Source organism: Callithrix jacchus, chromosome X (assembly GCF_049354715.1).
Source record: "Callithrix jacchus isolate 240 chromosome X, calJac240_pri, whole genome shotgun sequence".
Classification (NCBI taxonomy): domain Eukaryota; kingdom Metazoa; phylum Chordata; class Mammalia; order Primates; family Cebidae; genus Callithrix; species Callithrix jacchus.
The window spans coordinates 97,157,959-97,178,651 of record NC_133524.1 but is presented as its reverse complement, the minus strand read 5'-3'; the positions used below and the strand labels follow the sequence as shown (position 1 = coordinate 97,178,651).

Here is a 20,693-nt window from a genome sequence, read left to right as displayed (position 1 = left end):
CTCCGCGAGACCCACAGCTGGAGACAGAAAGGAGTCCCTGACACGGCTGCAATTACGGACAGGGTACCCCAAGTTTTGGAGCAAACAGAGGATGGGGTTATGGGCAATAGGAGTCTCACTGAGTGATGGCTGCAGACAATCGGAGGGGTGGCAGCTCCCTGGTTCAGCTTATGGTAAAGGAGTCAGTTTCCCCCAGGAGGGGTCTTGAACTCCTCCTGGGTTTTGGCACCATTTGTAAGGGTTATTGCTGAGTTTAAAATGAGGAAACTGAGGCCAGTATAAGAAAATTAAATGCCAATTTATTTAGCTCCCGGGAGAGGTTCTGTGGTCTGGGGAAAGGGGGTCAGAGAAGTCGTGCTGACTTCCTGGGGCAGGGGGAGGGCGGTTTTATGGCTATGAGGAACAAGCAACAGCTGGGTGCTCTGATTGGCTCCAGAGGAGCGGGATTGGGATGGGGCAGGCCGCCATTAGTTGGCAGGTTGTTGGGCAGGTTTTCCGGTGCGAGAGCCGGCCAGTATTGCGTTAGCCCGAGCCTTCCAGGGGAGCCATGCGGCAGAGCTAGGTGCTGAGTGCAGAGCCTGGTGCCGGGTGCAGAGGCAGGTGCTGAGTGCAGAGGTGAGTGTGTCCAGCCTCCCGGCAAGGCAACTGGCCTTACAGGTACGATTGTTTATTCACTTTTTAATTTTCATATAGTAAAATTTGCTGTTTTTTGGTATACAGTTCTATGAGTTTTGGTAAACACATATAATAGGACACACAGTTTTTTTGTTTTAAGCAAAAAAGGGATCACTTTGTAGATATTGGCTGGAAATTTCTTATGTTACCATATCTCAGATATCTTTCTTTTTCTTCTTTTTTTTTTTTTTTTTTGAGATGGAGTCTCACTCTCTTGCCCAGCCTGGAGTGCAGTGGTGTAATCTCAGCACACTGCAACCTCCGCCTCCTGGGATCAAGTGATTTTCCTGCCTCAGCCTCCTGCGTAGCTGGGATTACAGGTGCGTACCACAGGGCCTGGCTAATTTTTTGTATTTTTAGTAGAGACAGGGTTTCACCATGTTGGCCAGGCTGGTCTCAAATGCCTGACCTCAAGTGATCCATCTGCTTTGGTCTCCCAAAGTGTTGGGATTATAGGCATAAGACACTGTGCCCGGCCTCAGATATCTTTTCATGTGAGTACCTAACCAGTGGTATGCTGAAACCAGCTCATATCAGCTTGCAATGCCAGTTGTGTGCATCTCTTCCCAACTCTGCATTTAGTGGTGTTCAATGACATCAAGTTAGTATCTTGAAATCTGCCATGTTGGGAGTAGTTACATCATCAAAATTTGCGAATGCTGGAAATCAGGAATTTCCTCTCCCCTCAAAAATCAACAAGAGGGAAACTCCGTCTCAAAAAAAAAAAAAAAAAATTACTACCACTGCATCGCTGCATAGAGCTTTTATTCTTTTAAGAGAATAACAATTCAGGCCTGGCGCAGTTGTTCACGCCTATAATCCCAGCACTTTGGGAGGCCGAGGCAGGTGGATAACCTGAGGTCAGGAAGTTCGAGACCAGTCTGACCAACATGGAAAAACCCCATCTCTAGTAAAAATACAAAATTAGCCAGGCGTGGTGGCACATGCCTGTAATCCCAGCTGAGGCTGAGGCAGGAGAATTGCTTGATCCCGCAAGCTGGAGGTTGTGGTGAGCCGAGATCGCCATTGTACTCCAGCCTGGGCAACAAGAGCGAAACAACATCTCGAAAAATAAAAAGAAAAAAGAGAATAACAATTAATTGCATTGATGTACCATAATTTATTTAAACACTCCACAGGTTATTTCTTAAATTCATCCTCACCTTGGGAAAATACAGAGAGCAATTTGATTCCCTATGAAGTAGAGCAGATAAACAGCAGAGGAAGAAGTTTAAATCCACAGTCAATGATGCATTAATGACAGCAGGAGTTCAATTATAACACCAGTGAGTGTGGATCTAGAGAAATGAACATACATTGGTGTATTTAAATGTGCTGCAATGAGGAAAAAATGTTTTCTCTAAAAAGAGTCCATCCTATACAGATAGCCACCACAGAATATGGAACTGTGAAATTATAGTCCTGTATTTTCAATTCACTTGCCAATTTTAGCTTTAAGAAATCTCTGTGATTCAAATAAGCAAGTAGTGGGAACCAATGTGGATATGCAGGATCTCTGAGATGAGCAGAGGAAAGTTACTCAGAAATGGAACAGGCTGTCTGTACCAAAAAACAGTCGGAGCATGACTCAGCAGAGGGAGAAAACACAGGTCATGTGGAAAAGCCAGAAATGGAAAACAGTAGGGCAGCTTTTGTTCACCACAGTGCCTGACATTCTTAGCCATTGTGGATGCTAGACAGACCTTGTCCTGGCTTATTAAGTTAATGTCAGGCTGTCCTGGGTTTACGATGTAAGAAAAATCAATTTTATGCTTCATAGATAATTAGAAAAAGGCTAAGAAATGCTAACCTTAACCTATACCCCTCCTTTTAGAAAGTCTTTGACAGGCACACAGTGTAGGGCTGGCCAGTCAGCTGAAGTGCAAGAAAAATTGCCTGGTTGTTGCTGCCAGCTCCTCTGCTACTACATTGTCACACACCATAGCAGTCCCAAGTTCATGTAGTAGACTCAGGCCAGTTGTACGGAGTTGAGAAGTCAGATTTAGCTGCCATAGAGTTAAGCTGCCATGGGGTTAATATTCTGTCCAGCTTATACCTAGTAAGGCCTGTTTTTCTGGGCTAAATACTTCTTTGAAGCATTGACTCCTTGTCTCCTTTGCTAGCAGCTTCTACTGCTGGAGCAAGTTGTTCTTGATTTATGCTGCCTGGCCACACAAGGAAATCAGCTTAAAATTGTGCTTCTCTGAAGTTGTCCCTTCTCAAATATCTACCTGTTTAAAAATTTTACTCTAAGAGGTTTCCTAGTCTTGACTAACTTTGTTCAATTTTTAAAAACATCTTAAATAGAAGTGGTTAAAAATTGTAAGTGCTTTTATTATACAACTATTATATGCTTATAACTGCAATATTAGAAAATATAGAAAAGAATAAAATACCATCTGCGATTATACCTCTAAATATGAGCTTTACTTAAAATGCAAATAAAGGTATATATAATCCTTGGTGTCTCACGTCTGTAATCCCAGCACTTTGGGAGGCCAAGTCAGGTAGATCACTTGAGCTCAGGAGTTCCAGACCAGCCTAGGCAACATGGCAAAACCCTGTCTCTGCCAAAAATACAAAAATTCACTGGGTATGGTGGTACGTACCTGTAATACCAGCTACTCAGGAGGCTGAGGAGGGAGGATGGCTTGAGCCCAGGAAGCAGAGGATGCAGTGTGCCGAGATCTTCCCACTGCACTCCAGCCTGGGCAATAGAGCCAGATCCTTAAGACTCTTTCAAAAGTGACAAATAATAAAATTATAATTAAGAGTATTAAACAAAATGTTACATCCATAGAATGTATTTGCTAACATGTAATCATTAAATCCTATTCTCTTTCATGTTAATAAATGTAGTCAAACATTTCCTAACTACTGTAATGGGAATTTCTCAATTCAATATTAAATTCAGCATATCTTATGCATTTTGCAAATAGAGTCTGGCCTTATCATGCTAGCTACTGAGAGGGGAGGCAGCTGGAGCCCTGTTCATTTGCAGGCCTCGGATGAATGACTGGGTCAGTGGCTCACATGCTAGATGGTGAGATGAAGCAGCTGATGGTCTCTTTTTCTCTTCTACTCTAGTCAACATTGGCCTGTGCCCGAGCCTCTGCTCTCTGCTTGAATTTTAACAGCATGTTGATCCTGCTTCCCGTGTGTCGCAATCTGCTGTCCTTCCTGAGGGGCACCTGCTCAGTGAGTCCCCACCACTCCTAAGTCAACATTCACATTAGAGAAGGAGACCTGGACTCCTCAGTAGGACAGCCCAACATCATGCTCCTAGGAAGGGAAGCCAGAGGTCTCCTTTGGTAGCTAAGGGGGTGGGTAAGGGTGGGTGAGTATTGGCATGCTATGTGCAAGACGTGTTGGTTATGGGTTAATGAATTTAATAAAGCTGGCTGGAGACATCTGATCATGATCACTTTACATTTGTAGTTTTGCAGCCGCACACTGAGAAAGCAATTGGATCACAACCTCACCTTCCACAAGCTGGTGGCCTATATGATCTGCCTACATACAGGTAACTCAGGCAATCCCTGAATCCTCAGACTCCAGGGCATTCAGAATCTTGCTTCATTCATCCATCCATATGCACATTCAAAAAATATTTATTGAGCACTGGGTACTATTTGTTAGGCACTGTTCCTGGCCTATTTTCATGGAGCTTATGTTCTATTCTTTTGGGAACAGAGTAAGTATAAAAAAGATCTTGGATTGCTCTGCAATCAAGAGTTTATTGGGCACCTTCTTTGCACTCAGCATTCTGCTAAGCACTATAATGTAGGATTCTTCTAGTCTAGTGGGGCACACCTGCCATGATGTTGCTGAGATGCCTCTTAACATTTCTTTTCATCTTTCCATTTAGCTATTCACATCATTGCACACCTGTTTAACTTTGACTGCTATAGCAGAAGCCGACAGGCCACAGATGGCTCCCTTGCCTCCATTCTCTCTGGCCTATCTCATGATGAGAAAAAGGGGGGTTCTTGGCTAAATCCCATCCAGTCCCCAAACATGGTGAGTTGACTTACTAGCAAAGCACCTGAGATATGATCATAAGCAGGCAGTGCACAGGTGGACATTGTGCCAGGCTGACATTTTTCCTTTCACAGACAGTGGAGTATGTGACATTCACCAGCATTGCTGGTCTCACCGGAGTGATCATGACAATAGCCTTGATTCTCATGGTAACTTCAGCTACTGAGTTCATCCGAAGGAGTTATTTTGAGGTTTTCTGGTATACTCACCACCTTTTTATCTTCTATATCCTTGCCTTAGGGATTCACGGCATTGGGTAAGATCTTCAAAGCCTCATTCTCATGCCCCAGCCCCCGACCTTGCATACTTCTTTGTTCCAAACCATGCTTCTTTGTCTATTTTAGTGGAATTGTCCGGGGTCAAACAGAGAAGAGCATGAATGAGAGTCATCCTTGCAAGTGTGCAGAGTCTTTTGAGATGTGGGATGATCATGACTCCCACTGTAGGCGCCCTGAGTTTGAAGGGCACCCTGCTGAGGTAAGAGCCCTATGGGCAAGGATAGACTCTTGGTAGGAGCTGTTACTGTTATTATTACTTTTATTGTTGTTTTCATCATTATTATTAGCTCAGTCCTGTGCTGGGTCTTATGAAGGCTATCCATGGGGTTCCTACCTTTAAGAAACTTCCAGCATCATTGGCAACAGGCAATTAGAAGGGGATCTTGAAGAGAAAAAACTAATAATTCTTGAATGTTGTGAGACCTGCTGCAAAGGTAATAATGATAACACACATTGTTAATTGTGTTTATCATCTTCCAGCCTTGCTGCATAATATGGATTATTTAATTTATATATAGCAATAACCTATGAGATATGTACTTCTTTTTTGCTTAAATTTTGAAACAGAAGGACAGGATTCCAAGAGATTAAGAAAACTGACAAGCTATTACAGTAAGTAAGTAGTGGAGCTTAAATACAAGCCCAGGCCTTTTGGATTCCGCTCAGCTGTGATATTCCAGTCAAATTCTAGGAAGAGATAAAGCATTCTTGAAGTGGGCTTTCTTTGGTGTTCTAAGAATATGCTTGGAAATTTTTGTTAGATACTGGGCGATTATGAAACTGGGTTCTAGGGAACTCAAGGTGTGCCCCAGGGCAATTATTGTGGGTGTTATGATTTACCTTTGCTTGCTTACAAAATAGGTTATATTCAGGAGTAAATGGAAGGGGAGGCTGATTTGTAGTGCCTCAAAGTGCTCTGAGAATGTTTAAGGTCTTTAAATCAGATTCAGGATTAAAAGCAATAGCTTAGTCCTCATCTGGAACAGGAAATATATATAAAACAAAAAGCCTTCTAAAGTTGGCATTTTAATTCATCAAGAAAATGATAGATTGGTAATTTTTGATACAATAAGATCATCATCTGGGAAAAAAGCTGTATCTTCATTTCATGCCTTGCACTCAACTATGGATCAAGGATACATGGAGCAGCAATTTAAGTGTAAAATAAACCCATAAAAACACCTTAAGAGGCCAGGTGCGGTGGCTCAAGCCTGTAATCCCAGCACTTTGGGAGGCCGAGGCAGGTGGATCATGAGGTCAAGAGATCGAGACAATCCTGGTCAACATGGTGAAACCCCATCTCTACTAAAGATACAAAAAATTAGCTGGGCATGGTGGCGCATGCCTGTAATCCCAGCTACTCGGGAGGCTGAGGCAGGAGAATTGCCTAAACCCAGGAGGCAGAGGTTGCGGTGAGCTGAGATCGCGCCACTGCACTCTAGCCTGGGTAACACGAGCGAAACTCTGTATCAAAAAAAAAAAACAAAAAAAAAAACACCTTAAGACCACATGGGAGATTTTTTCCTAATACTGAAGTTGGGGAACATGTTTATAAATAAGATAAACCACCCTGAAGCCATAAAAGAAGAGCTAATTTTGCATGGCACAAGAAATCCCTGTTAGGCTGGGCACAGTGGCTCATACCTGTAATCCCAGCAATTTGAGAGGCTGAGGTGGGTGGATTGCTTGAGCCCAGGGGTTTGAGACCAGCCTGGGCAACATGGCAAAACCCTCATCTCTACAAAAAATGCAAAAATTACTACATGGTGGCATGCACCTGTAGTCCCAGATACTCAGGAGGGTGAGGTGAAAGGATTACTTGAGCCTGGGGGGTTGAGGCTACAGTGAGCTATAATCATGCCACTGCTCTGCAACCTGGGTGATGGTGAGATCCTGTCTCAAAACAAACTAACAAAAATCTCCATTATAAATAAAGACAGACTGCAAATTACCAAGTAGGAAAAGTATTTACAACTCACAGGCCATGGACTAATTTTTTAATATATAAATAACTCCTAGAGGCCGGGCGCGGTGGCTCAAGCCTGTAATCCCAGCACTTTGGGAGGCCGAGGCGGGTGGATCACGAGGTCAAGAGATCGAGATCATCCTGGTCAACATGGTGAAACGCTGTCTCTACTAAAGATACAAAAAATTAGCTGGGCATGGTGGCGCGTGCCTGTAATCCCAGCTACTCAGGAGGCTGAGGCAGGAGAATTGCCTGAACCCAGGAGGCGGAGGTTGCGGTGAGCCGAGATCACGCCATTGCACTCCAGCCTGGGTAACAAGAGCGAAACTCTGTCTCAAAAAATAAATAAAAGTAAATAAATAAATAACTCATAGAAATCAATAAAAAAAGTCTAACAACATGATAAAAGGAGATGTAGAAGATGTGAACAGAATGATCTCAGAAATGGAGATATATCTTGATGTTAAATATATGAAATGATGCTTAATTTTATAATGGAAACAATGCCAAATAAAACGACGAGAATCTGTTAACCTAACAGATTAGCAAAGATTTAAAAACCTGCTAATGTATGGTATTGGCAAGAGTATAGAGAAATGCTCTTATGCATTGCTGGTTAGATGTAAACCTATACAACTGCTTGTAGAGAGTGATTTGGCAGTAGCAATTAAGCTTTAAAACTTGACTTCCAATTTATTCCACAAATACACTTGTATATATGTTAAATTACATGCCTTAGGTTATTCATTACAGCAGTGTTTAATAGAAATAAAGTTTGGAAACAAGTGTCCATCAATGGGACACTAGTTACATTTTGTGACTTTTATGCAATGGAATAGTCTACAATGAGGAAAATGAAAGAGACAGAACCATAGACACTAATAGGGACCAGTCCCTAAGATGTTAAATGTAAAAAGCAGGGCAGTGTGTATGGTCCCCTACCGTTTACATTGAAAAGATCACTTAAATGGATGTTCTCCAGAAGAATTCACAAAATAATAATATTGCTTCTGGGGATCTGGAGGGGCCAGAGGATTTGCTTTTTACTGTATATCCTGTTGTACTTTCAGATTTTGTACCATACACATGTATTACCTATTTAGAAAGTAATTTTATAATAAGATAGATAGACTGCTAGCTACACAAATAAAGAATAGATCACTGGCTATACTAATAAAGAAGAAAAAAGAGAAGATCTAAATACACACAATCAGAAATGACAAATATGATATTGCCACTGACCCCACAGAAATAAATACATTTAAAAAAACCCTCAGAGACTACTATGAACACCTCTAGGCAAATAAACTTAAAAAAAAAAAATAGGGGAAATGGATAAATTCCTGGACACATACAACGTCCCGAGACAAGACAACGAAGAAATTTAATCCCTGAGCAGACCAATATTGAGTTTCACAACTGAATCAGTATAAAAAGCCTAAAACTAAAAAAAGGCCCTGGACCAGATAGGTTCACAGCCAATTTATTCCAGATGTATAAACCTGGTACGATTCCTACTGAAACTATTGCAAAAAATTGAAAAGGGGGGTCTCTTCCCTAACTCATTCTATGAGGCCAGCATCATCCTGATACCAAAATGTGGCAGAGATACCACAAAAAAAGAAAACTTCAGTCCAATATCCTTGATGATCATCGATGAAAAAATCCTCAACAAAATACTGTCAAATGGAATCCAGCAGCATATCAAAAAGCTAATCCACCACGACCAAGTAGGCTTTATCCCTGGGATGCAAGTAGGGTTCAACATATGCAAGTCAATAAATGTGATTCATCACATAAAGAGAACTAAAGACAAAAACTGTATGATCATCTCAGTAGATGTACAAAAGGCTTTCCATAAAATTCAACATTCCTTCATATGAAAAACTCTTAGCAAACCAGGCATTGCAGGAATATATTTCAAAATAGTAAGAGTCATCTATGGGCAAACCCACAGCCAACGTTATACTGAATGGGCGAAAGCTGGATGCATTCCCCTTGAAAACTGGAAAAAGACAAGGTTTCACTCTGTTACCACTCCTATTCAACATAGTGCTAGAAGTTTTGGCCAGAGCAATCAGGCAGGTGAAAGAAATAAAAGGCATCCGAATAGGAAGACAAAAAGTCAAACTATCTCTGTTGGCAGACAATATGATTCTATACCTAGAAAACCCCAAAGTCTATGTCCAAAAGCTCCTAGATCTGATAAACAGTTTCAGCAAAGTTTCAGGATACAAAATCAATATACAAAAATCAGTAGCATCGCTATACCCCAAGAATACCCATGCTGAGAGCCAAATCAAGAATGCAATCCCATTCACAATAGTCAAAAAAAGAATTAAATACCTAGGAATACAGCAAACCAGGAAGGTGAGAGATCTCTACAATGAGAGCTACAAAACACTGCTTAAAGAAATTAGAGATGACACAAACAAATGGAAAAACATTCCACACTAATGAATAGGAAGAATCAATATTATTAAAATGGGCATACTGCCCAAAGCAATTTACAGATTCAATACTATTAGTACCAAACTACCAATGACATTCTTCACATAATTAGAAAAAAATATTTAAAAATTCACATTGAACCAAAAAAAAAAAAAGAGCCCAAATAGCCAAGGCAATCCTAAGCAAAAAGAACAAAGCTGGAGACATCATATTACCCAATTTCAAACTATACTACAAGGCTACAGCAACCAAAACAGCATGGTACTGGTATAAAAACAGACACACAGACCTATGGAACAGAATAGAGAGCCCAGAAATAATGTTACATACCCATGACCATCTGATCTTTAACAAAGTCAACAAAAGTAAGCAATGGGGAAAGGACTCCCTATTCAATAGATGGTGCTGAGATAACCAGCTAGCCACATGAAGAAGGTTGAAACTGGACTCCTTCCTTACACCATATACAAAAAACCAACTCAAAATGGATTAAAGACTGTAAAACGTAAACCCCAAACTATAAAAACCCTGGAATACAACATAGGCAATACCATTCAGGACATAGGCCCTGGCAAAGATTTCATGATGAAGATGCCAAAAGCAAATGCAACAAAAATGAAAATTGATTAATGGGATCTAATTAAACTAAAGTGCTTCTGCACAGCAAAAGCAACTACCAACAGAGTAAACAACCTACAGAATGGGAGAAAATGTTTACAAACTACACATCTGACAAAGGTCTAATATCTAGCATCTATAAGGAACCTAAACAAATTAACAAACTAAAACCAAACGATCCCATAACAAAGTGGGTAAAGTCTCCAAAAAAAGTGGGCAAAAGTCATAAAGAAACAGCTTTCAAAAGAAGACACACACAGCCAACAAACATGAAAAAATGTTCAATGTCACCATCATTAGAGACATGCAAATCCAAACCACAATGAGACACCACCTCACACCAGTCAGAATGACTATTGTTAAAAAGTCAAAAAATAACAGATGCTGGTGAGGTTGCAGGGAAAATGGAATGCTTATATAGTGCTAGTGGAAATGTAAATTGTTTCAGCCATTGTGGAAAGCAGTGTGATAATTCCTCAAAGAACTGAAAACAGATTACCATTTGACCCAGCAATCCCATTACTGAGTATATACCCAAAGGAATATAATCATTCTATGACAAAGACACGTGCACTTGTGTGTTTGTTGCAGCACTATTCACAATTGCAAAGACATGGAGTCCACCTAAATGCTCATCATTGGTAGACTGGATAAAGAAAATGTGAAACATATACACCATGGAATACAATGCAGTCATAAAAAAGAACGAGATCACGTCCTTTGCAGCAAAATAGATGGAGCCAGAGGCCATTATCCTAAGCAAACTAATGTAGAAACAGAAAACCAAATACCACTTGTTCTCATTTATAAGTGAGAGCTAAACATTGAGTATATGTGGACACAAAGAAGGAAATAACACACACCAGGGCCTACTTGAGAGTAGAGAAAGGGAGGAGTGAGAGGATCAAAAAACTATCTAATGGGTACTATGCTTATTACCTGGGTGATGAAATAATCTGTTCACCAAACCCCCATGACATGTAATTTACCTCTATAACAAACCTGCGCATGTACCTCTGAACCTAAAACAGAAGTTAAAAAAAAAAAGTAATTTTGTGCGAGGCACAGTGTCTCATGCCTGTAGTCTCAGCACTTTGGGAGGATGAGGCAGGAGGACTGCTTGAGTCTAATAGTTCAAGACCAATCTGGGCAACATAGGAAGACCTTGTCTCTACAGAATAGTAAAAAGTTAGCTGGGCATGGTGGTGCATGCCTGTGGTTCCAGCTATTTGGGAGGCTGAGATGGGAGGATCATTTGAGCCCAGGAGGTTGAGGCTGCAGTGAGCTGTGATGGCACCATTGCACTCCAGCCTGGTTGACAGAAAAAGACCCTGTCTCAAAAAAAAAAAAAAGTAATTTTGAAAGGACTTACCTGGAATATGTTAATAGCACATTTCATTGCTAAAGTCAGAGGAAATTGTAAGATCATAACCAGGGACCTGTATTAGGATAGGGAGCTATTTAAGGCTGATTAGCAAAGCTTTCTAGCTAAGATGGTTAATACCTTGTCTTACCTGGCATATCAGCTTCTGTCTTTTTCTCATCTATAACCTGAGTTAAGTTATATTTGGCCTATTTGGTATCCTTAAAATTTAGGGTTTGCTTTGGTTGGTCATGTAATAATCTAAGAGAGAGAACACCTGTTTTGCCACCTGAATGTATTGCTTTGATTCTTCCATAAACATATATTTATTTATTTGAGACAGTCTTGCTCTGTCACCCAGGCTGGAGTGCAGTAGTGTAATCTGTGCTCAACACAACCTACACCTCCTGGATTCCAGTGATTCTCCTGCCTCAGCCTCCAGAGTAGCTGGGATTATAGGCACGCACCACCACGCCCAGCTAATTTTTTGTAGAGATGGGGTTTCACCGTGTTGGCCAGGCTGGTCTTGAACTCGTGACCTCGTGATCCACCCACCTTGGCCTCCCAAAGTGCTGGGATTACAGGCATGAGCCATCACGCCTGGCCCCATAAACATTTAAAAAATACTCTCTCCATATTCACCCCATTTAAAAATTAGAAAAATAATACACATTTATTGTAGAAAGTTTGGAATATACAAAAATATTTTAGAAGTAAATAAAAAATTTCATAGAGTTCTACCACCTAGAGGAAATGATATTTTTCCTTGATTGATATCATGGATGTTTTCCTCTGTTGTCAAATATTCTTTTTTTTTTTTTTTTTGAGACGGAGTTTCACTCCTGTTACCCAGGCTGGAGTGCAATGGCGCGATCTCGGCTCACCGCAACCTCCGCCCCCTGGGTTCAGGCAATTCTCCTGCCTCAGCCTCCCGAGTAGCTGGGATTACAGGCACGCGCTACCGTGCCCAGCTAATTTTTTGTAATTTTTAGTAGAGACGGGGTTTCACCATGTTGACCAGGATGGTCTCGATCTGTTGACCTCGTGATCCACCCGCCTCGGCCTCCCAAAGTGCTGGGATTATAGGCTTGAGCCACCGCGCCCGGCTCAAATATTCTTTTGAAACATTTTTTTTTTTTGGCAGAATCTCACTCTGCTACCCATGCTGGAGTGCAGTGGCATGATCTTGGCTCACTACAACCTCCGCCTCCCAGGTTCAAGTGATTCTCCTGCCTCATCTTCCTGAGTAGCTGCGACTACAGGCATGCGCCACGACACCCAGCTAATTTTTGGATTTTTAGTAGAGACAGGGTTTTGCCATGTTGGCCAGACTGGTCTCCAACTCCTGACCTCAGGTGATCTGGCTGCCTCAGCCTCCCAAAATGCTAGGATTACAGGCGTGAGCCACCCCGCCCAGCCTTGAAACATTTGTTTTAAAATAGTTGGCCAGGCATGGTGGTTCATGCCTGTAATTCCAGCACTTTGGGAGGCTGAGACAGGTGGTTCACTTGAGGCCAGCAGTTCCAGACCGGCCTGGCCAGCAAGGTGAAACCCCATCTCTACTGAAAATAGAAAAATTAGTTGGGTGTGGTGGTGCATGCCTGTAGATTTAGCTCTTTGGGAGGCTGAGGCAGGAGAATTGCCTGAACCCAGGAGGCGGATTTTGCAGTGAGCCGAGATTACATTACTGCATGGAGTGAGACACGTCTCAAAACAAAAACAAAAAACCTGTATGATATACACCATTTTAATCATGTTTTAAAGTAAACATTGTGGCCATTACTTTACTCATGTATAATACTTTTTCACACCTTAATTATTTATCTTCATTTCCTAGAAGTGAAGTTCCAGAGTTAAAGAGAAGGAATGCATTTGTGGGTATTGAGATGTACTGCTAAATTGCTCTCTGGGAAGATGTTGCCAATTTGCATTTTCACCCATGTGAAATGCATGTTCAATTTTCGTGTTCAATTTGCATGCCCATGTGAACATGCCCATTTCTCTGAATCCCAGTTAATGCTGGACATTATTACTTAAAATTGTTTTTCAATTTGAGAGACTAAAATGCTATCTTGTTTTAATATTTATTACTCTGACTACTTCTGAAGCCAATTTTTTTTCACATTGTTATTACCCGTTTCTTAAATATGTTTTTCCCCAGATTCAGCTGGGGAATTTTTTTTTTTCAAATAAGAAATAGCACTGAATTGCATAATGTTCACTCTGTTTCACTTGTCCCATCTCTGCCTTTTCCTTCCCTAGAGATGCTCAAGGAAGTTATTTGCCTGCACCAACTTAAGAAACCTCACTTCACACAGTCCCAAGGTTATCACACTTGAGCAACTGTGCAAGAAAGGACACGGTGTAGTATTGCTAGGAAGTACATTTTTAGTAGCTCCTGTGCATGTAGAAGCAAACTGCTGCTTTGCAAAGATCTCAGGGATAGAAAGGCTGCTTAAAAAAAAAATTGTTCTTTGAGACAGAGTCTCACTCTGTCACCCAGACTGGGGAACAGTGGCATGACCTTGACTCACTGCAACCTGCTGGGTTCAAGTGATTCTCCTTCCTCAGTCTCCTGAGTAGCCGGGACTACAGGCGCCCACCACCACGCCCAGATAATTTTTGTATTTTTAGTAGAGATGGTGTTTCAACATATTGGCCAGGCTGGTCTTGAACTCCTGATCTCAAGTGATCCAGCTGCCTCTGCCTCCCAAACTGCTGGGATTACAGGTATGAGCCACCATACCTGGCCGAAAAGCTGCATTTAAAAAAAATGTAGACAAGGTAAAAAAATATTACTAGATTAAATGTTTAAGCACTTGAGAAAGGAGGTGAAGGATACGAACTGAGTTTTACGTACCCAATAGCATCAGCTTTCCCTTTTTTTGTGTGTGTTTTTTTTTTTTATTATTATGATCTGTTTCTATTTTCACATCTACTTTCTCTGTTGGTGTTTTAGATTGGACAAGTTGTCCTTGAAGATGGTCTTAGATTTTTAAATTAAATCTTATTTTATTTTATTTTTTTTGCAGACAGTCTTGCTCTTTTGCCCAGGCTGGAGTGCAGTGGTGTGATCTCAGTTCACTGCAACTTCTACTGCCTCCTGGGTTCAAGCGATTCTTATGCCTCAGCCTCCCATGTAGCTGGAATTACAGGCACGCACCACCATGCCCAGCTAAGTTTTTGTATTTTTAGTATTTTGCTATGTTGCCCTGGCTGGGTCTCCAAGAGATCAGGCAATCTGCCCGCCTCAGCCTCCTAACGTGCTAGGATGAGCCACTGTGCCGGGCCTTAAAATTAAATTTTATATGTAATTTGAGAACATGTGTATTTACCATGTGTCCTATTTCTGTGCTTTTCTCTTGCTTCTTGGTCAGACTTGTAAATTTTCAGGAAATGATCTGTTTTATGAATAACAGATTAACAAACAAAACCATTGTCGTTTATTTTTTCTATTTCCATCTTCCAGATTTGGTGAAATTAGTGGCTTAAAAATGATACACATTGGAGAACTAAGTAAATATTGAATGAAGGATGAACTGCTACACAAATAAATCCTAAACAAGAAATTAAAATGTAATCTCATTATTTACCCTGTCTCTGCAGTCTTGGAAGTGGATCCTTGCACCGGTCATTCTTTATATCTGTGAAAGAATCCTCCGGTTTTATCGCTCCCAGCAGAAGGTTGTGATTACCAAGGTAAAGAATATGCGCCTTCCAGGCCGGCACGGTGGCTCATGCCTGTCATCCCAGCACTTTGGGAGGCCGAGGCGGGTGAATCACGAGGTCAAGAGATTAAAACCATCCTGACCAACATGGCACAAACCCGTCTCTACTAAAGATGCAAACATTAGCTGGGCGTGGTGGCACGCGCCTGTAGTCCCAGCTACTCAGGAGGCTGAGGCAGGAGAATCGCTTGAACCTGGGAGGCAGAGGTTGCAGTGAACCGAGATCACGCCATTGCACTCCAGCCTGGCAACAGAGCGAGACTCTGTCTCAAAAAAAAAAAAAAAAAAAAAAAAAAAAGAGTATGCACTTTCCTCTTGCTGTGATAAGAGTTTTTTTCTATTAGACTATAGAACTAAATTTTTATGTTGTCATCCTGAAGGGGATAAAGAGGAACTTGGAGGCCGGGCCTGCTGGGTGGTAATTCCAGCACTTTGGGAGGCCGAGGAGGGCAGATCTCCTGAGGTCAGGAGTTCAAGACCAGCCTGGCCAACATGGTGAAACCCTGTCTCTACTAAAAATACGGAAAATATTAGCTGGGCGTGGTGGCACCCACCTGTAATTCCAGCTACTTGGGAGGCTGAGGCAGGAGAATGGCTTAAATCTGGGAGGTGGAGGAAGTTGCAGTGAATTGAGATTGTGCCACTGTACTCCAGCCTGGGGGTGACAGAGAGAGACTCTCTCAAAAAAAAAAAAAAAAAAAAAGAACTTGGGTTTGACATACCTTAGTTCTTCCAGTGCAGTACAGAACTGGGAAAGACAGGTTTCGCAGAAATCATCAGGATAAGTCTATGTCAGGGGTTGCAAACGGGCAGCCTGGGCCAGATCTAGTCAGATACATTTTGTTTGGTGTACACAATGTTTGTTTTAAAGTTGAATTGGTTGCCAGCATTGAAAAATCTGGATGGAAGCTTCTGTTTGAGTTTTTAAAAGCAATTTCTTGCTTCTTTTGAAGAATCAGAAAACCTGATAACACTGCCATGGTTCCATTTGCAACCATTGTCTGGAGCTAAGTAGCTGCAGCCCTCTTTAGTGAGGACTTGTGTTTGTAGTTCACCATCGTCACCAGCCCTCCAGCTTCACTCATTTGCTTTATCTGTCTGGCCCTGTTGCCATTAGAGTTTGCCTTCTTTGGTCTATGTGCTTAATTCACAGGTTGTCATGCACCCATCCAAAGTTTTAGAATTGCAGATGAACAAGCGTGGCTTCAGCATGGAAGTGGGACAGTATATCTTTATTAATTGCCCCTCAATCTCTCTCTTGGAATGGCATCCTTTTACATTGACCTCTGCTCCAGAGGAAGATTTCTTCTCCATTCATATCCGAGTAGCAGGGGACTGGACAGAAAATCTCATAAGGGCTTTTGAACAACAATATTCAACAATTCCCAGGTAGGTCCTTGATACAAGGAGAGTCTCAGACCAGGATGCAGACCAGCAGAAAAGAGAAAGCAATTCTTTGTTGAACCTTAAGTTTAGTACAATAGACTAAGATTAAAATAAATAGGCAGAAGCCAGTCATGGGAACAACTATATCTCTGGGAAGATGTTTGAGGTTGGAGGTGGAGGGGAGTCTTCAGTTGCCCGTTGTCGTCTATATTCTGCCAGGATTGAAGTGGATGGTCCCTTTGGCACAGCCAGTGAGGATGTTTTCCAGTATGAAGTGGCTGTGCTGGTTGGAGCAGGAATTGGGGTCACCCCCTTTGCTTCTATCTTGAAATCCATCTGGTACAAATTCCAGTGTGCAGACCACAACCTCAAAACAAAAAAGGTATAATCCTGTATATCACTTTTCACCTGATCTGGGTCTGACAAGTCTATTGCCTTTCTGGGCTTAGCTCTTTACAATTGATAGGGGAGCAAACTCTCCCTGGAGTTATGAGAATAAGTGATCACTTATCTTGGCCAGGACATCCACTTCTACAGATTTATCATAAGAGCAGGGTGTTCTTTTCAATTTGCAGTTTAAAATCACCCTGACCCAAAGATGTTGAAAGGCTCTTTCATAAGGAAAATTGTCAGAACTCTGAACATTCCTGCTCCCTAAAGTTGGCTGCTTTGTAAACGTGATATTTAAGGTCAGTTAGTAAGGCTATGCTCTCTCTTGCTGATTTCAGATCTATTTCTACTGGATCTGCAGGGAGACAGGTGCCTTTTCCTGGTTTAACGACCTGTTGACTTCCCTGGAACAGGAGATGGAAGAATTAGGCAAAGTGGATTTTCTAAACTACCGTCTCTTCCTCACTGGATGGGACAGCAATATTGTGAGTTTAAATAACACACCAATTCCGCTGCTAAACATAAGATGAATATCAGACAAAGTGCATATGGATTAGAAATTATTTCTTATGATTTCCTACCTGCTCTTGCACTCACACCCAAGTTTGAAGGTGGAGGAAAGAAGAGGCAGCTATCAGGACTTGGTTTTTCTAACTTTTATTCCTCTGAATCCAGGTTGGTCATGCAGCATTAAACTTTGACAAGGCCACTGACATTCTGACAGGTCTGAAACAGAAAACCTCCTTTGGGAGACCAATGTGGGACAATGAGTTTTCTAAAATAGCTACCTCCCACCCCAAGTAAGTATATTTTCCTCTAGTAAATTGAGTTTGCGGAGTTAGGGATTAGGAAAGGTATTACAGAATGTTGAACACTCTTAGGAAAAGATCTCTGGGGCAGAAACTCTTTGTGCCATTCTTAGATTCTCAGTGAAGACTATGGAAATTTCATCTGGGGTTTTAGAAAGATCGGGTCATGATCTTGTAATTGAGGAAAAGAGGTTTTTTGCCCCAGGAAACTCCATTCAAACAGTGAGGCAAATGGACCCATTTCTGATGTAAACTACCAAACAAACTAGAGAACTGGAGCAATTCAAATGCATTTTTGCCGGGAGGGGACTCAATAATCTTTACTTAAAGTAACAAGGGTATTATCTAGTTTACCAGCCACCTGAGCTCAATCTTTCTAGAGGGTTTTGAGACATATTAGAGCACAAAAAACCCTGGTGCTATGAAATCAGCCATTCCAATGGGAAGGAGATTAAGCCGAGATTTCCACAACAAGTAGGCAGGTGATGATCAATTTAGTGCTACAAACATTCTTGGTTACCTTTTTTTTTGAGATGGAGTTTCGCTCTTGTTGCCCAGGCTGGAGTGCAATGGTGCAACTCCGCCCCCTGGGTTCAAGCGATTCTCCTCCCTCAGCCTCCCAAGTAGCTGGGATCCACCCGCCTCAGCCTCCAAAAGTGCTGGGATTACAGGCATGAGCCACCGAGCTCAGCCTTGGTTACCTTTTATAAGCTCAGCTCTCACGATTCTAGAAGCTTTGGAGGTTGAAAGAGAAATAGGATATGGTTTGAATAAGAGATGCACATAGTCCACCTCAAGGCATATTAATGCATTCTGTGAAACGGGTTCATGGATGCTAGAGGGAAGAACAGGCTATGGCCACATGGGGTGATTAGGAAAGGCTTCAGGAAAGCATTGGCCAGAGCCCTTACTGACTTGATTCAGATGATCCTGGGTCCTCATGCTGTTTCTTTCTTTATTTTGAGACATAGTCTTGCTTTGTTGCCCGGGCTGGAGTGCAATGGTGTGATCTTGGCTCACTGTAACCTCTGCCTCCTGGATTCAAGCAATTCTGCTGCCTTACCCTCCTGAGTAGCTGGGAGTACGGGCACTTGCCACCATGCCCAGCTAATTTTTTGTATTTTTAGTAGAGAATGGTTTTCGCCCTGTTGACCAGGCTGGTCTTGAACTCCTGACCTCAGGTGATCCATCCACCTCGGCCTCCCAGAGTGCTGGGATTACAGGCATGAGCCACTGTGCCTGGCCCTCATGCTGGTTCTGACACTTTCTATTTCTGAGACCTTGAGCTTCTGAACCGTCTGATCTTGATTCTTCTTCATCTGTAAGACAAGGGTCATATTAGTGAATGCCTGCTCTACTCACTTGCAGGGTTGTTGTGATGATTAAGTGAGACAATATATTAAAAAAATGCTTTGTAAATTGTAAAGCAGCATATAAGCATAAGAGATGCTAATTATTGTGTTGACTGTAACTGAAGTTGTGAGAGAGTGTGAGATTCTCAGGGACAGAGAGAAGGAGAGAGAGACTAGCAAAGGATAGAGCACTACAGAATGCTGTCTAGGTTATATGGGAAGAGAAAAAGACAAACCAGGGAAGAAATAGGAGTACACAGAGAAGTGGTGTCATGGAAACCAAGGGAGCAAATGTTAGAGAAGTGTAGTCAATAGTGTTGGGAGAGTAGCAGGGTCAGGAAATGTTCCTTTAGCTTAAGGGTATTTATAGACAGAACAGGGGCCAGTACACAGAATAAAATAGACAAAAGGGGAGACGACTAAGATGGCCATAATCAAAAGATGGACAATAGTGTTAACAAGGAAGTGGAGAAGTTGGAATCCTACTATATTGCTTGTAGCAATGTGAAATGGTACCACACTTGGAGAAAACCCTTTGGCAGTTCCTAAAGTGTTAAACATAATTTCCATATGACCCAGCAATTCCACTCCTTGTTATACACCCAAGAGAAATGAAAATATATGTCTACACAAAACTTGTACATGATGTATACAGCAGCATTATTCCTAATAACCCCAAAGTGAAAACAACCCAAGTGTCCATCAAAAGATGAATGGATAAAGCAAATGTAGTACATTCACCTACTGGAATACTATTCAGCTATAAAAAGAAAGTCCTGATACATGCTACAGCATGGATTAACCTTGACGACATCATGCTGAAAGACACCAGAAACCAAAGGCCATGTATTTTATGATTCCACTTGTGAAACATTCAGAATAGGCATACCTACAGAGTCAGAAAGTAGATTAGTGATCGTCTTGGGTAGGACAGGGTAGTTGGGAGGAAATGAGGACTGCTAATATAGATGGGGCTTCTTTTGGGGATGATGAAAATGTTCTGGAATTAGATAGCGGTGATAGTTGCATAACTTTGTGGCTATACTAAAAAGCACAAATTGTATACTTCAAATGGGTGAATGTTATGATATAAAAACTATACCATAATTAGATTTTTAAAAAAGAGAGAGAGAGAAAGGTATGAGAGAAGGGAGAAGAGCACCCTCTTCTCCAGATCCAGAGCATTGTTGGAAAGATTAACCATGGCAAGAAAGAACACTACCTCTCCAGAAGAATTTTTGAGGTGGGGATAAGCTCACAGTGGATGGCTTTAACGGGAGCTAAAACATATGTATTCACCACGTGCCAGGTATTTTTCTAATTTCTTTACATGTTCTCATTTAATCCTTAAAACAACCCTATGTGGTGAGTACTATTTTTATCCCCATTTTACAGGTGGGAAAGCTGAAAGACAGAGAGGCTAAGAAAATTCCCCTTGTCAGGCACCATGGCTCATGCCTGCAATCCCAGCAATTTGGGAGGCCAAGGCGGGTGGACCACTTGAGGTCAAGAGTTTGAGACCAGCCTGGCCAGCATGGTGAAACCCCGTCTCTACTACAAATACAAAAATTAGCTGGGCGTGGTAGTGCTCGCCTATAGTCCCAGCTACTTGGGAGGCTGAGGCAGGAAAACCACT

The 20,693-nt window shown here is 41.7% G+C and overlaps 1 protein-coding gene across 4 annotated transcripts in view; it reads left to right on the top strand.

The window, feature by feature from the left end:
* The window catches only part of NOX1 (NADPH oxidase 1), a 39,717-nt gene that overhangs the window by 17,839 nt on the left and 1,185 nt on the right, over positions 1–20,693 (top strand). For 2 of the 4 annotated variants that reach the window (XM_008989594.5, XM_002763080.6), the window contains exons 3-12: positions 3,763–3,873; positions 4,114–4,198; positions 4,544–4,695; positions 4,791–4,972; positions 5,061–5,193; positions 14,999–15,091; positions 16,274–16,509; positions 16,726–16,888; positions 17,235–17,381; positions 17,572–17,696. In XM_008989594.5, the coding sequence (XP_008987842.3) occupies positions 3,814–3,873; positions 4,114–4,198; positions 4,544–4,695; positions 4,791–4,972; positions 5,061–5,193; positions 14,999–15,091; positions 16,274–16,509; positions 16,726–16,888; positions 17,235–17,381; positions 17,572–17,696 (1,376 nt within the window). In that variant the 5' untranslated portion in view covers positions 3,763–3,813. The remainder of the gene's footprint in view (positions 1–3,762; positions 3,874–4,113; positions 4,199–4,543; positions 4,696–4,790; positions 4,973–5,060; positions 5,194–14,998; positions 15,092–16,273; positions 16,510–16,725; positions 16,889–17,234; positions 17,382–17,571; positions 17,697–20,693) is intronic. The other 2 variants (XM_035287920.3, XM_008989593.5) reach the window with 1 other exon arrangement.